This window comes from Peromyscus californicus, unplaced genomic scaffold (assembly GCF_007827085.1).
Source record: "Peromyscus californicus insignis strain IS unplaced genomic scaffold, ASM782708v3 Scaffold_9__1_contigs__length_137607984, whole genome shotgun sequence".
NCBI lineage: Eukaryota > Metazoa > Chordata > Mammalia > Rodentia > Cricetidae > Peromyscus > Peromyscus californicus.
In genome coordinates, this window is record NW_026294617.1 from 122,618,263 (window position 1) to 122,635,789 (window position 17,527).

General features: G+C 44.1%; 1 protein-coding gene across 1 annotated transcript in view; it reads left to right on the forward strand.

The window, feature by feature from the left end:
* The first annotated feature begins 1,492 nt into the window (after positions 1-1,492).
* Positions 1,493-17,527, forward strand: part of Col24a1 (collagen type XXIV alpha 1 chain) — a 271,849-nt gene continuing 255,814 nt past the window's right edge. The window contains 3 exon segments of the mRNA XM_052731052.1: positions 1,493-1,599; positions 2,039-2,169; positions 8,199-8,263. Of these exon segments, the coding sequence (XP_052587012.1) occupies positions 2,114-2,169; positions 8,199-8,263 (121 nt within the window). The 5' untranslated portion in view covers positions 1,493-1,599; positions 2,039-2,113.

Here is a 17,527-nt window from a genome sequence, read left to right on the forward strand (position 1 = left end):
ATGTTGGAACCCTGCACTGCACCCAAAGGTGGTCTGAACTGGTTTGAGTCCTGTCAGGATTGCAATCTTAGGTGAGTTAACTTCCTCCTGACTTAATTTCCTTCTTTATAAAGGGAGATAAAGACAATGCCTATTTTATAGGATTTATTAAGAGGATAAATGGAATGTACATCCACCTAGGACAGTGCTGATGCCTTACGAAACACGTGCTGCTACATTTGCGCTTTCCCTCTGGGCTTTGGGTTGGGTCTCCTGTGTTCTGCACCTAACTATATGCTTAACCTTGATCTGCATTTTCATAGTCTATTCCTTGGAAATAAAATCTACTATCGATGCACTGACGAGTGTGCATGCGCTTGGTCTGCAGAGAGGCTCCTACAGGGAACGAGAGGGGAAGGCAGAGGAAGGGTCTATTTACAGGAAGGCAACTATTTTGCTGCTTTTCTATCACTGTATTATCATTTCCAAATAGAAAGTTAGAGACTGAAGGAGAGGAAGACAGATCAAAGTCCAGTCCTGAAGAAAATGATAGAGTTTGAGAATAGTGTCCATTATTTGCATTGATCCATTTTAACCTTCACTGTTACTTCGAGGTGGGCTCGTGTTCAGCAAGTGGAAAGACCTTTAGCTGAGGATGCAGAGAGTACAGTAGAAAGATGTGGAGAAATGGTGTCACACACACAGTCATTCACTCAATAGACAGGTCACATAGTTGTAGGTGTTGAAAGCATGGCAGTCAGCCAAAGAACAGAATGTCAGTTCTCGCCCAATTTACAAACTTAGCAATGAGAAAAACAATATGAGAATATTGAGTGTTTTTACTACTGGCAATTTCATAAGGTGGACTTTTCAGTATGAAAGGATGATGGAAAGGTAGGAACTTGTGTTTAAAAACTGTCACGGAAATTGGAGGTGTACATTGTAAGGCTGTGTGACAGCATGCCCTTGCGTGACTGTACAGTACGAATCTAGACTTGTAACTGAGTCAAGGTCAGGGCTTAGGTGGAAAGGTGAGTTACTGGAGAGAAAGTCAATAGAAATAGTAAAGGGGGTGGGCAGTAAAGGGAGTCAAGAGACCGTCAGCAGCAGGGGTGAGTCTACTTTACTAGACTAGGGGACTGCAAGCTAGTTACAGAGAAAGCAAGCTGAATTCAGGAGGATCCCAGGTGTGGATAAAGAGAATAAAGGAGAGGTCTGAGGATGGAAAGTCATGCAAGAGACTGACATAAAATGCAAACCAGACTGGTACATGGACAGAGAGGAAGGAATGACCCTAAGTCACCTACAACTAGGAAGTGCGCTCATCTTGGAGGTGGCCAGGAGGTGACTAGAGTGCCCGGGGTGCAGTTGGCCCAGCCTGACCCTGTTAGGTTGGCGGACCAGGGCAGCCGGCCTGCGCTGGGGTGGGGGAAGGTTGCGGGGGCAGAGGGGGAGGTGTGCTCCGTGTTTAGTGATGTCATTGCAAGTCAGTGCGCGGTGAAATTTAACACCAGCCGGATTTACTAGTCCTCTCTTCTTCCCGGCAAAGCAGCGGGCAGTCAACTCAGAGCGAGCGCCTGCTGTTGCCACCGGTCCCCTTGCACCAGCTTGATTTCCCAAGTGGGTGTGTGTGCTTGTTTGACAAATGTTTGGGCGCAGGCTGCTCCCGGGGACTTCCTCCCTTCATCTCCTTCTTCCCACCCCCACCCTCTACCCCGCCTTTCTCCTCCCAGGCCCAAAGCAGAGCGCTCCACTGGAGTCACTGAGTCTCCTTTGAACCGCAAGTGAACTCGGGGCTGCGCTCCCAACTCAGCTCTGGCTGTCGCTGCTGCCCCCCCCACCCCGCTGCCTCAGGGTGAAGTCTCGCTCACCTCTGGTCCCCCCCCCCCCCGGGAGCGCGACCCCAGCTACAGCTGAGCACGGAGCATCCTAGCTCTCTTCCCCCCTGGGTGCTGCTTCCTACCCCTACACCGCTTCATCCTTCTACCCCACCCCACCCCACCCCATTTTGCGGGTTGGAGCATGGTTCTCATGTGACTTTCCCCCTTTTCATGGACAGTACCTGCACCTTTAGCAGTTCGGAGCTGGCTTCTGTTTTCCGTTAGAGCTTTGCTGCAGGGACAAATGCATACAAATGCATTTAGGAGCCTACAGGACAAGGCATGGAAAGGTCTCCCCCGCCACCAAAACGTAAGTAGCCCACCCGCCGCCGGAGGGGGGAAGGAAGGGGCTTTAGACCAACCCCCTCTCTCCACCCCTTGTATACACCCCGGAGTTGGAGATCTGTGGTCCTGCTCCTTGATAACTTTGTGGCGCTGGGAGCAGGCGAGAGCTGCCGTGGCAACCTCCTCTTGACTTCTCAACTTGTAAAATACCGTGTTTGAAAGGAAGCAAACTTCTGCCAGCGAGTCTCAGTTTATGCTAAAGCGATCCTGTGGCTAGGGAGGAAAAGCTTGCTGGCTTGAGTCCCAACATCCCCTCGGCCACTGCTGCCCAGGCAGTTCCAGAGCGCTCTGACACTCGCCTGGGCTCCAACTCCAACTACCCTGGCACCCTCCTCCCCTTCTCCTGTTTCAGCCCTGGCTGAAGTCCTATTCCAGCTGTCTCAGGGCGCCCAGCCTGGGCGATTGCTAGGACTCTAGCAATCCTCTGGATTCTGCAAGCACAGGTTTGGGACTAGGTTGCCAGGTGGCGAGAAGGGATGATTACAGAGCCTAGAAAGCATGGTTCTTCCTGCTCAGGGTCTGGGACAATCACCTTTTTTTTAAAGAAGGCAAACAGACATAACTCTAGCATCTGGAGTTGAGGCTGAGCCCTGACATATGGTCTGTCAGTGGAGAAGTGATGCTTGCAATCAGGATAGAGTTGGGGGGGGGGGGAGTAGGGCGTGAAAGCGAATCTACCTTCCCTGGTAGAGCTTGGGCTGGCCCACCTTCTCTTTGGACACCATGCCTGCCTCTATCCCTACACTGGGGAAAACATGAGGATGATGACTCTCAGCCTTGGCTGCCTGTCTGGGTGCCCTTATTAGAGGCCGGTAGGTTACACAAATTTTCATCTGGCCCCCTAAGATACAGTGAGGAAAGCTGCTGAGTTGTAGGTGGTAGGAGGGCAGAGCCCAAGCTGTCCAAGTCAGCTGAGGGCTGGTGGAGGCGGGAGTGGAGAAAGCCTGCCTTGTGGCAGTGTTTGTGCGCACATGTGCTTCCTAGTCCTGTGCAGGATCTCCAGTGTGCTCTCTGCTCTGACCTCTGCAAGCTTCCTGTGTGAATGCTCCCTGCAGCAGAGCAATTTGCACCTCCAGGCACACCCCCTTTTCTAGGAGACACAATAAAGCCAATATATACTCTTAGCACACAATTGTGACTGTGTGCCTCACCAAGCTGGGAGCCCAGTAGTCCCCAGATGCTAGAAACACTCCCTGTGGCCTTCCCAGAGAGGCTTGCTTAGATCCAGGCCTTTGATCTGGCTTTTCTTGATAAGCATCCCACTGAATGATGGATCTTCCAAGAAAGCCAGGCAGGATGGGGCTCGGATGTATCAGATCTTACAGAAATGAGTGCATCTTTCAGGTTGATTTCTGCAGGTGTGCTGTGGGGGTGGGGGGCATGATCCCCTGCAGGCTCAAGCATTTTGGAAGGTCCCCAAGTTCTGCTCAGACCACAGGGTCCTCTCTTCTTGCCAACTCCTACCTCCAAGGTTTTCCCTGAGCCACTGCACCCAGCCCAAGTAGCTGACTAATACTTCATGGGGGGTTCACAGGGGCCTGCCGCTGGCCCCTGTCTTGCATGCTTTCCAAGGCCCTTCTAGAGGGGCCCAGGATGGACCCTGCATACATTCTTGGGAAGCTTGGCCTTTGTACTGGGTCCAGATGATTGGCAGGCAGGGAAATGAAATAAGATTACACACACACTGGTGGAACTTCTGATGAAAATGATATCTGGTGGATTGGGTGGGCAGGGGCAGTGAACGCTTATAGAGAGGTGCTGGAGTGGGTAGCAGTCCTGGATGAAGTTGATGGTCTTCCGTGATCTCTGAGGGAATCTTCAAGCCAGGGACCAGGAGCCTCCCTTCCCACAGATCTTGTGATGCCAAACTTGTTCCATTACAGGAGCCAGTGGGGATGGGCCGCGGACAATTAAGGGTAACTCATCGTTAACCAGATTGCAGGTCCTTGCAGCTCCAACCACACACATGCAAAGCAATGGATCAAAGGTAGTTAGAACTGCATGGAGAACCTGTTTCTAGAAAAAAAATGTCAAAGAATTTAGAGTTCTGTAATTTGAAAACATGTCATCAGCACTTGGGAAAGGGGCAGGGGCTTTAGAAAAAACTTTGATTAGTTGATGATCATTCTGTCAGGCCACTGAAGTAGACTTTAGAGACCCTACTGAGATGCCTGAGATTTCCACTTACTACCATCTTGTCGTGGTGATATTCTGGCAGTTCCAGTTAGTCACCCCAAAATACTGGTAATTTTAAATTTGGATCCATACAGACATTTCCTTTCCCAAAGTTGCTCTTTAAAATAGATTTTTTGTGTGTGACTTTGTGGAATTAAGGCAATAAACCTAAAACCTGAAAGGTGTTAGATGCATCAACCCTGTATGTCGGGGGCTAGGAGGAGTTCAGTTGTCGAACCCCTTATCCAGCAAGCATGAAGTCCAGGGCTCATATCCCCCACTGCATAAGCCTACTGTGGATGTTGGGACAGAAGCCTGTACTTTCTGGTAGTCTGGAGGTAGAGGCAGAAGGATCAAGGTTTCAGGTCACTTTCACTACACAGTATCCAGGCCAGCTGGTATAGGAGAGATTCTGTCTCAAAGACAACAGACAAACCAACAAAGAAAACTCAGTTATCAGAAAGTCTCCAGAGATGGTTTTTATGGTAATTAAAAGGTTTGTAATATTCTTCCTAGCTGATATAAAACACTTTTAAGTTGCTTAGCTATTTGAGTGTTCAAATAAATGTTTAAAATAAGTGGATATCTTAGGGAGAGGAACTACAGTGTGTGGAAAGCAATTCTGGGTGTTGTTTAGACATTCTGTTTGGTACTCTGTGAAGTCGCAGAACAGTTTATATTTTTTATTTATTTTTCTTTTTTTTTAATTAAGAGATTTTCTATTCATTTTACATACCAACCACAGATTCCCCTGTCCTCCCTCCTCCCACCTCCCAATCCTCCCCCCAACCCCCCCCCATTCCCACCTCCTCCAAGGCAAAGGTCTCCCATGGGGAGTCAGCAGAGCCTATTGAGACCGTGATTGGAAAAAGTACAGAGACAACTAACCAAACTAGTGGAGACAGGTGAACTGTGGACCAATAGCTGAGGAGCCCCCGTGGTACTGAACTAGACCCTCTGGATAAGCGAGACAGTTGTTTAGCTTGAACTGTTTAGGGAGCTCCCAGGCAGTGGGAATGGGACCCAGCCCTGGTGTGTGAGCTGGCTTTTTGGAGCCTAGTGCCTATGGTGGGACACTTTGTGCAGCCTTGGTGCAGGGAAGAGGGGCTTGGACCTGCCTTAAATGAGTGTACCAGGAAGAACAGTTTTATTAAAAGACCTAGAGGAGCAATGCTAGCTTCTTTGTGAGCTGTGTCTTGCATCTAGATCTGATATTAGAGTTTATAACCCTGGGTGGTGAGAGATGAAAGAAGAACCATTTCATTTTTATCCTACAAAAGCTTGGCATTATTTTGCCATTCATTTACTTATCATTTATTCATTTCTTCAACAAATATTTACTGAACATCATCTGTGGAGAGTCCACCCTGGTCCCAGGTGGTAGAAATAGAATGGTTGAAAAGAGACACAATTGCTCCCCTAACAGTGTGCAGGGTTCAAGAGAGGAGCAAAGGAAACAGGAATGAGAAGAGTGTATTCAGGAAGGATATCTGGAAATCCTGAGGAGGTGGGGGGGGGGCAGGAACAAGGGGAAAGAGAGGCAGAGGGAGGGAGAGGAGGGTGGAGGGAGAGGCTGAATGATTCTAAGCAGAAGAAAGGTTCAAATAAAGGAAACCTAGGCAGAGCCCAAAGCAGAAAGAGGATAGGATCTTCTGTACACAGTCCATCAAAATGTTCAGATGTGACATGGGACAGTCAATGTATCTAAAGGCTTGAGAGAAATAGCTAGTTTGAGCATCATTTCCAGGAAGAAGTAGCTGAACTTGAGATACAGAGAGAGACAAAAGAGGATGAGGGGCCTTTGGACTTTCCTAGCTGGACAAATGGAGGGTAGGAGCACCCAACTTCTGGACAAATGGAGGGTAGGAGCACCCGACTTCTGGACAAATGGAGGGTAGGAGCACCCGACTTCTGGACAAATGGAGGGTAGGAACATTGGCTTCCTTGGTCTTGGAGTCAGGGTGCAGATATAAGTCCGGCAGAAGTTTACTAGGAAGGAAGGACCATCTGTCAGTCTTATTGGCTGAAGATGGATTCATTCATTCAAAAATCTTCAGCATTAGCATTGGCCAATTTAACCACTGCCTTAGTGCCACTGACTGGGTATATTTTTCTTCCTTTTTACTGACTGGACTCCAGGTTCTTTGACTGCCTGGTATCTTTAAGCATTACTTGCCTGCATTCAGGAGTTGCTCAAGCGCCTAGAATTAGATGTGTTGTGAGTCTTCGTCTTGGGTTCAGTTGACAGTCGGAGAGGTTTCACTGTGGGCAAATCGCTGGCCGTACCTTTCCCCTGGAATCACCCAATTTTCTTCCCATTGCTGGGATGAAAATTTTCTCTCAGTTATTTTGAGAAAAACAGATTTTTTTTTTTTTTTTTTTTTTACTATTTCTGGATCTTAGCCATTAGTGAAACACAGAATCTATAAAGCTGTTAGAATGAAGATATTTTTGGCATAAAAACCAAGGGTGAGAGAAGCTGCTGAAATGCTAGATGTGTGTTACACGTGTGTTTCTCACATTACTTCACACCCCTCTGCTGCTTAAGAGGCCACCAACTCATCAAAAAGTCTGCTATCCACGGAAGTTCACAAGTCTTTCCTGCTATCATAAATGTCATCAATGTAGGAAGGGATGATGGTAGCCCACCCGAAGACACGTATCATAAATCCTCAGGATCTCATGAGTACCCTGAAGAGATTGCTGGAGTTCTCCCAAAGGAACCTGGACTTTCATAACAAAGAGGATGTCGAATAGCTCCTTAAGCTGAATCTAGGGAAGACTTGGGAAAAGAATTGGTTCCTCAGATGTTCTAATGATGATCTTTGGATGTCAATTTTCCAACTAAATTTAGGCCTTCACCTGGCTAGTCTGGTTGATTATGGTTTGAATGTGGCTGATGCCAAACTGAATAACTAAAGGTGAAGCTAGCAGGCTGAACCCAGACCCTTTCATGCTTTATTAGACGTCCTCAGATACTGCAGGTTGTCATTTTTAAATCTTTATTAAATTTTAGTGACTACAATTTTGAGTTCTTTTAGACTTGCTCAGTTTTATTAAATGTCTGAGAATGCTGACTTCTGTCATGTGCAGAAATTAATCTTACACAATAGTCCTCAACCCTGTTTTTCACATTAGGCCCACTTGGTAAATACTTGAAAATACAGGGCTAGGGAGGTAACTTGGTCTGTGGAGTATGTCTACCCTAGCATCAACTTAAGGAAGAGCTAAGTGCAGTAGTGTACGGCAGTCATCTTAGTGCTGGGGAGGCAGAGACAGAAGGATCCGGGGCATACTGGCCTGTCAGTTTAGCCAAAGTGGTGAACTCAAAGGCAATGAGAGACCCTGTCTCAAAAGTAAGGTGGAGAATAACTGACTAAGACTAAAACACTGGGTGTCCACCTCTGGCTTCTAATACACACATACACACACACACATGAACGCATGCACTCACGCATGCACACACACATGCACACACACACACACACACACACACACACACACACACTTATATACCATGGACATCCTAAAACCAGAATCTTTGTGAGAGGAGAGAGAAGTGACCAAGTATTAGCAATCTATTAAACTCTGAAATGATTCTAGCATGCAGTCGAATGCCATCTACACGGTGTGAGCCAGCGCTTGAACATCACTTGTTCTAAAGCAAAGAACTTCGGATGGTCTTCTACTCGGCAGCATCAGCTTTATGAGGAAACTCTTTAGAGATGTCAGTTCTCAGACGGCACTACAGACTCCTGAGTTAGGAGCTGTGTGACTTCCTCGTTGTCAATGTCTTACCGGTGTTTCTTCCCCACTTAGGAAACTGCTTCTTCGTTTTATTGTACTATGTGTGGCGTGGATTACTGTTCATGCGCAGGGACAAGGTAAGGAGGATTATTTTGTTACTTGTTCTTTAAGAATATGTATGAGCTGAGTTTGGTAACATAAACCTGCAGTCTTGGCACGTGGGAAAAAGAGACAGAAAGATATGGCATTGCAGATAAGTATGGGAGTTACTTTTCTAATTACTGTAAAAAAATTTCACGTCCAAAGCTGCTTGAGGAAGGGCGTGTTTATTGGTCTCACGGTGTGAAACGCTGTCCATCGCCGCCAGGGAAGCACAGAGGCAGGAGCTTGAGGTGGCGGCCTCCATCACATCTGTGTGCACATGCTCAGTTTGTGTTCTCCTTTTTGTTCAGTCCAGGACCCCAGCTCATGGAGCGGTGGATTTAGGGTGGATTTTCCTACCTCATTTACTCAGTTTAGAAACTTGCTGACAGATATAGTCAGAAATTTATTTCCATGGAGATTCTAAATCCCATCTAGATGACAGTCAGGATTTGCCATCAGGGACAGTCACCCTTGGCTACCTAGCAAGTCAGCAACCAGCCTGGGCTACATGTGACTGTCTCAAAACAATCAAACAATATTTCTGCTTGCTTGCCGCAGCCAAGGCACATTCCTGCTAAGTCATCATAACCTGAAATTCAACATTAGACCATAACAGGAGATTATAGCCAGGTCAGGAGGACACAAGGGTACCAAAAAACATCAATTTGGGGGGTAAATATGACCTTTAAGAAATTACTCAGCTCTTCCATCTGTGAAATTGCTTGCATTTTTAAGCAAAGTCTCTATAAAAGGGAAGTTTTGTACAGTGGAAAGGCTTTGCTTGTGACTTCATTTCAAGTGGGAGTTCCTGGGGGTGGCAGACTGTAACTGAATAACCTTTGCCCTTCTTGAAACAACACACGCATGTAATAAATGTTCCGTTTGGATTTGCATCATTCAGAAGCAAAATTTGCATATTAGTGGGCCCTGAACATTACTTAATTCCTGTGGGGTGGTCTAGAGAACAGTGTTTTGGTTTGGTCTGCTAGCTTGTTGCACTCAGAAAACTTTGTATATCCTACTTTATTCATTTATTAAACAACATTTTAAAGTGTCTGTTTCCCAATAAATATCCTACTATCCAATGACTGAAGGATAAATACAAAAATATCTCCAGCTTCCAAGTGAAAATAAAAGTGGCTTTGTCAGAGGTTCAAAGAATTTTTCAAAGAGAAAGTCCAGGAAGTGTGCTGGATTTAAGAAGACCTCAGCAGTGTGGTTGTTTTCCTCTCCATTTGTATAGCTCCGTTCAGCTGTCCAGACTCTGATACAGTCAGCTTTTCAACTTAGAGATAAACTCAGGGAGCCCCTGGTGACCCGAGTCCATGCACCAGATAACAATATGAAAGAATGAAAAGTAAAGAGATTACAAATGAGGTATTTGTTTGCAAAAAGAAGATGTGCAAAGGAAGGGACGCTCTTCTGGCTAACAGATCACAGTGGTGGTCAGTAGGGGCTGCAGCCATGGCTCAGTGGTTAAGAGTGCTTGCTGGACTTACAGGGGACCCGAGTTCTGTTCCCAGCACCCACTTTCTGCTCACAGCTGCCTGGAACTCTTCTAGTTCCAGAGGACTTGACCCTTTTCTGGCCTCCAAGGGCCACCCACGTGCATGTGGCATGCACACGCAGGGACAAATAAATGTTACAAAAAGGGAAAAATAACCAGAATCACGTTATTATAGTGAGCACAATCGTGACTTGCAACCTTAATGTGGTCAAATCTCAATTTGAGCTGGAGACTCAGTGAGAATCTCAGAAGTATGTCTGTACTCGTGAGACATTTTAAAACTTAAAAACAAGTATCAGAGTAATTCCCACATATGGCTTAAAGGTAAGTTGCACTGAGAAATCAAATCTTTTGCTTTTATCTACTCTGAGACTCTGACACCTTTTTGATTTAATCTTTGTTTTCTTAATGATATGCTTAAATATTTTATTGACTTCCTATTATTGATAATGAAGATTTAATGTTTTATATTATGCTAATTCTTCCCCTCCTATCACCTCAATATAAATCCATAACTTCTTGGCTCTCATAATTTACCTTATTATGTCCATGTACTTTTTTTTGTTAACAATGCCTCAAGATTACTCACTGTTTATTCCCATCGCTTTTATGTGCATTCTATGACATTTTAAGTTATTTATTCAGATGTTACAAGAAATTCTAATCTTTGAAAAAATTTTCTCCCCAAACATATCATAGTCCTTGAACATTTTTAAAGTTTGGTTTTGCCTTATTTTCCTGGAGGAAACTTTCCAGAAGCTATAGTTTTGCTCAACTGTCGACTGCTTAGTTCTCTACACTGCCTCTGCTGTGGGCGTCTCTCATCCATGTTAGATCCATTCTCTTGGAACTCACTTCTTTTGGTCCATTTCCCTGTGTGTGGGATGTGCATGGTGCAGCTGCATCCTCAGCATACACGCTAAGCTGGGGCAGCTTGGGAAGCATTGCATTGCTGAGAAGCTGTCTGTCTAACCCTCACAGGGAAGGGGAATCAGTGTGGGTGAGTAGATAACCTTTTTCTGTAAGTTTTTTCTTCTCTGAATTTGAAAGGCTTTTGTGGTTTTTGTCTCTTGACTTGCGGAGCTGTTGTTAAAATTGGTAGAGTAATTCTTGGTAGTTCACTTAGGACCTGTTCTTTGTCTTCTAGGGGTCTTTATATTCACTTGTTCTTGATGTTTTTAAGTTTATAATAATGTGTCATGATATGAGTCTCTCCACCCTGTTGGGTACACAGTGGGCCTTTTCAATGTGGAAGCACCATTCACTTTCTGGAAATTTCCCTTCATTATGTCCGTGTTTCTAATGAACTCCTTTTGTTCTGCAGTTTCTGGTGCATACTTGAATCTCCACAATTGAATTATTTATTTTCTTACTTTAAGATCCTCTTTTCCATCTTTGTTTGGGGTGGGGTAAGAGCCTTTCCTGAGTTACTCTTCTGAACATTTTTATTTCTATTTATCTGCATGTTGCCCCTTTCTTCTCCTTCCTTACAGGAAGCAGCATCTTTGTCGTGTTTCCTGGGTGCGCATCCTGCTCTAACCTCGCTAAAGGCGAGAATAACATTTTGAGCTTTTCTTCTTGTGCTTTTTTTTCCCAATTTTTCTTTGTTTTGATCTGATTTTTATATTGCAGATATTCTTTGAGAATCTGCAGTTGTCTCTGTTATCATTTAAAAATAAGACAGTAAAAACACATTTGGGAATTATTTTCATGTAGGCCTGACAACTGAGATGCTTCACGTGAGGATGTTGAAGGACAGGCCTGGCCGACTGCCTGGTTGCAACCCAGTTGTCTGGACCCATGAAATGTCTTTAGAGAGGACCCCCTCCCTCAATTTTACATGTGTAATAAAAATCATGGTGGTTACCACTGATGAAGTCCAGTGAAAAAGAGTATGGGATGAAGGGATTGTTTTCTAATGTGTCATGTAGATCTCTCGGGATTCCCTTATTCTGAATATGGTGCTTCCACACCTTCTGCTTTGATGGGGTCAGATTTCAACTTCATCAACCTCTACTATTGTGGTCTCAGAGTTTCTTACACAAATACTTAGCTACTTCCCACTATCCCAACACCCCAATTTGAAATCCCAAGAATCCAGTGAACTAGTCCCTCCCATTCCTGAGCCTTTCAGGACTTTTCCCTGAGCTGACCTGTTGCCTGTGGTTGTCTGCCTCTGCAAGCCTTGGAGTTCACTCTTTCAGCTCCTCCATGCATTAAGAAAAAAGAAAGTCTCTTAACGTCATTTGCCTGCTGCTGTCTCTTCTGCTTACCCACTTCTGTAGACTTGAACCATACTTTCTTTTTTTCCTCAGAAAGATCTTGAAGATTGAATGAAAAAAGAAATCTGTGACTTTCCACAGTTTCAGTTATTTCTTAAATTTTAACACAGCTAAGACAAGTCACCTTAACTATCATCATAATGGATAGAAATTCTCTGGTTGCCTTCTAGTCCGTTGTTGGGTGTCAGTGGAGAAGGGAGTCTGTTTCAAGCTAAGGTGACTTACAGAAGATGAAGCTTTCTGGGGATCTGCTTGGATGGGTGGCTCTCTGCCTGCTGCAGTGCCCCTTTCTTCTTCTGTCACTGGCTGCCGGTGAGATGTGGCAACGGGATGTGGTGCCACTCCACAGTGGGTCACACTGGACTGACTGTGTAACTAACTCTCCAAAGGCATCGTATCTCTGGTTCAGGACTGCAAGTGTGAAAACACATGTAGACACTCCCTTAGGCAGAAGAAGAGCGTCTCCTGTGTACCTTCATCCAGTGTCACACAGAGGCTGTTCATTCTAGCTACAGCAACTCCACCACCTTACACCGGGCACTTCATCAACAATTTTGATATGTAGCTTAAAGCTTCGTTTCTCACTTTATAAACAAGTTTGCATTGATCAGTTTATGCAGAATGAATGTGTTACTTACATTAAGAAAACTTTAAAGAAACAATTGTTGCTTTTAACATACCCACTGTGCCAAAGATGTTTTAAGACCCAGGTGTTCTGGAACCATAGCCCAGGTCTATGTCAGATTATACTGCTAAGTAGTTATGTGACCTTGGATGGATTCCTGAAATACCGTGAGCCTCATTTCTAGCAGATCAAAATGGAGATAAGAGTCACAATGCACGTGGTTTAGAGCGAATGAAATGAGATAACACGTGCAGGGTGTTTAGGTGATGACCGTGCAATACATTTTCCTAGAACGGAAGACCACAGTCTAGACCCACTTCTCTTCCCATATCCTCAGGGATTTGAAAAAGTAAAAGCAACTGATCATAAATCATTTCCTTTAGTTCCTTAACTCGGTGACCTGGAGCCAGGAAGCTTATATGTGAGTCACGATTTTGGCACTGTTTGGAAGTGACTAAAACAAACCTTACAAAAGGAATATAGGGAGACTGTCTAGTTAATCTGGTCATTTTATACAAATTGTCAAGGAAAAGAAAAGTATGGTGAGCATTATGTAATCTTTCTTATAAACCTGGTGGTTTCATTTTAAATGATAACATTTTAAAGATTGTTTTTATTTATTTATTTTAAATGTCATATATGCATGCATATATTTTGATCTTAACCACCCACCCAGTACCTTCTTCAAACTCTTTCCATGACCCATCAACCCATATACTTCCCAACTTCAAGTATTCTTGTAAAATTTTATTATTATTAATTGCTCTGAGTCCAATTAATGCTGACAATGTAGGAATGGATGTGGGAAAATCACTTCATTTTTTAAAAAATTTGGCATCAGTGCAGCATCAGAAAGAATAGAGTGGTAAGACGTGGCTGGCCAAGATGTATGAAAAGTTAAAATATTGAGAAGTTGTTAAAATTAATATATATCCATTTAGATTTTAATAGTAAGAGTTAACTCTACTACTTGTTAGGCTCTAAAACTTGATAACTTTTTTTAAAAAATCACTTAAATTACAATTGCTAAGAAATATAAAACATCTCTAAGCTTTCAGGGATATATGGCCCTTGTTTCTCCAACTTGGGATGGGATGTTGACAGGTCTGCATCTGAAAAACAAATGTAGATTCTTGTGTGCTACCACATCTGGTTTTTTAAGGCATGGAGTGTACACCCCATGCATCAATTACAATTACTGTATTTACAGAGACTGGGGTATAAGTCATAGTGTTATCATCTGAGACTGGACTCCCCCCAACCCCCGTGCCCTCCTTCATCCATCCCTAGACTGTATTCCATTTCCCTCACATTTTCTTTTTCCTCTTTGGAAGAAGGGATAGTCCAACAGAATGGCACATGGTGCATGTAGTGATTGTCATAGGCTTGGGTGCCTGGGTCAGGAGAATCTCTCAAAGCCAGGGATTTGAGGCCAGGCTAGAAAGAATAATAAGATCCCGCCTTTAAAATAAAAAACAAACAAAACAAAATAATGTGACACTTGAGCTAAGTCCTGTTGGGGGGTAAACCCTAGTGTGGGTAGACACTCTCAGTGGGACTTTGAATGGGATTTTCAAAACTGACAAGATTTGGTGATGAGAAAGTTTAGAAAGAGTAAAATACCCAGAGTGGAGGATGCTGTGGCACAAGCAGCTGTACCGTGGACAAAAGGTGAGTATGTGAGAGAGGGCATTGCTCCCAGGACCTCCCTTAGTTATGACACCGAGTTCAAGTTCAAAGATTCCCCAAGACCACAGGCAGCTTCAAAATCCTAGAAAAAGCCACAAAACTTACAGAAATCTATTAAATTCACCATGAATTTTTATCATTGCAAAAGCAGCTGATTAAACTTAGTCCAGGGATGAAGGGTTTAGAAACTGAAAGCCCACTAAGCACAAGCGCCGGGCGTTCAAATTGAGCTCAGTAAGCTTAAAGACTAAGAGAAGATGTGTTTGTCTGGAATAGAATAAGGTGGGACAAAACAACAGGAAGTGAGGCAAGCGCGGTAAGACAGGAACCCATGACACAGATCTCGTGCATCACACAAAGCCATTGCAGGGTTTGAACCAGAGGTGGGTCATAATCTCACGTATGCTATAGAAAGATCAGGTTGGCTGCCTATGTGGTTGTGGGCCTCTAAAGTATGAAAACTGAAGTTTGGGGAAATATGTTGAGTTAGAACTGCTTTGGGGACATGTAATTTCTCCTAGATAAATTCAGCAGAGTTGGAGATGCAAAGCCAGAAGCGAGGTCTGTGAGTCAGAATATGTGGTCGCTGCAGCTATGGTTTGAATGACGCCATTGGGCCTGCTGTTTACAGAAAAGAGGGCACAGCTGTTGTCTTGGTGACAGCACCATTTATTCTACATTTAAGAAGCAGATAGAGGAGGGGGTACAGTCAATTCTGTTTTTAGGTAAAGTGAGATAAGTTACTAAAAGTCACTGAGGTAAGGGATCGACTCTTGGAGATTGTATCCAATGGACGCCTCTGCACTCCCGCATTGAGTGGCCTTGGAAATAGAATTTAACTCCAGCTTTTCCTAAGTGTAAGATAGGAGTGACAGTAGGATCTGCTTAAAGGGTTGTGAGAATTGCGACAATGATGAGAATTATGAAAATGTTCTTAGAGAAGTACTAGGTACATAGGAAGAATTTAGTACATGTCATCATGTTCTTTAAGAAGTAAGGCCACTCTCGTGCCTTGTCGATAATCTATTGTTTTTCAGATGGTAACTAATTTCTTCACTGATATGAATTAATGATCTGATTTGATTTTGTGGTTAGGGCTACTCATGAAACTAACTCATTACAGACAACTTACTTATTGTTGTATATATATTAGTACCAAATATCTAAATCTAACTCCAAATTATAATTTAGTGATGTCTAAGCCAGGCTTAAGGACTAAAGAACTTTCATTGCTCTCCCTCCCTGTCTCTCCCCCAACTCCGCCATCATGTTCCCATCTCCCCTCTACTCCTTCCAGTTTACCCAGGAGATCTTAACACTTTCCCCTTCCTAGGGCAATCCATGTGTGTCCCTGGGAGCAGGAGAAGGGGAGGGAGGTGGAACAGGGGTTGGTATGTAAAAGGAAAGACTTTTTTTTAAAATAAAAAAAAGATTAAAGAGCTTGGGTTCTAGATGGAAGTCTCTCTCTGTCTCCCCCTTCCTCTCTCTCTCTCTCTCTCTCTCTCTCTCTCTCTCTCTCTCTATATATATATATATATATATATATATATATATATATATATATATATCTGTCTCTCTCCCTCCCTCTCTCTCTTCCTATACTTCTTTACTTTCCTGTCTTCTTCTCTTTAATACTATTTTTTTCTCAATCTCTCTTATACGTGCCTTCTATCTTTGAGATCCCTGTTCTGTTTTCTGTCAACTTCTGCCCCAAAATGTGTTTAGTCTGTGACAGATTAAAACCAGGAGGCTGTGTGACTCTGCCTGAGAAGTTCATATCTATCCACCTCATATTCAGGGACGATAACAGACAAACAAACAACCCTACCCAAGTCTACCTTAATGAGCAAAGGTGTTACCATGGTAACGTACAGGAGCGTAGAGGATGTAGGCAGTGCATCACCAAAAAGCCCACCCCAGCATGGGTGATGACTCAGAACAGCTGTGTCCCCAGAGCCCCTTCCGTAGCTTTGAAACAGCTCCCCCACTGAAGAGTCTCTTCCTTCTTAGTATTTGTGGGTGGAAAGGCCCCTCCTCTGTCTTGTGAGTCCTGTGAGCCTTCAGTGCTCCCTTTGTCCCTCCAGAAGGGAATGTTTCATTTCAGAGGAAACAACTTCACAAGGAATGGATGCCAGTTTAACTAGAGAGTATTCCTCACCATGCAATTTCAGTGGGGAAAAGTAACCCTGCCATAGTTACTTAGTGAGGTCTGTAAAAGTAATGTATGAAGAACATGGCAGCCATCAGGCCATGGGATGATCTTGAGGTCAGACTGATGCCTCCAGTTCAACTGTTCACTAGTTGTATGACCTTGATTCCATTATATTGTTCCTGATTCCTGGCTTCATCATTTGTGAAGTGAGCAGAGACTTTAATTTTCTTTTAGACTTATTTTATTTTACATGTATAAACATTTTGCCTGCATGTATGTCTCTGCACCAGGTACCAGACACCTGCTGAGATTAGAAGAGGGCATCAGCTCCATGAAACTGGAGTTATTGATGGTTGGAAGCCACGATGTGGTTGCTGGGAACCAAACCCGGGTCCTCCACAAGAGTAACAAGTATTCTTTATTGCTGAACCATTGCTCTAGGCTCTCGGCATAGACTAAGTAAAATGAAACTTTAATACATTATCTTCCCACTTCTGTTTGTGCTTGCCATACAGCAGAAACAAGCTAGACATAAAGAACAAATAAATTAGGAACTTGTCAGTTTAGGGGGGAAATATGAAATCTACAAGGGCTAAAATATGAAGAAAAACGGAGATGGCACATAGAGACAATACAACTCAGCAGTAGCATCCAAGAAAGCAGGAGCAGAAACAAAACCTCCAAGAGGAAGTACTGAATATTTAACCTTGGCATGTAGGAAGTACTGGGGGTCTAAGCAGGGCAGATGCTGCTGGGGGAAAGGACAAGACAGAAGCGCAGATTCTGTAATTGGCGACATGATGGAGAGCTCAGAAAACGGAAAACCCTGCTTCCCGAGGCTGTGGATTCATTCTGAAGCCTGAACAAGTAGGAATGAGCCCAGAGCAAGGAGAATGAGATAGATAGAGCTGGCTGTGACGTCCTCCTGGATTAGCATGGTTCACAGACAGGGGAACAAAGAGAGATAATTTTAGAAAGAAGATGCTGGTCACACTGAGGGAG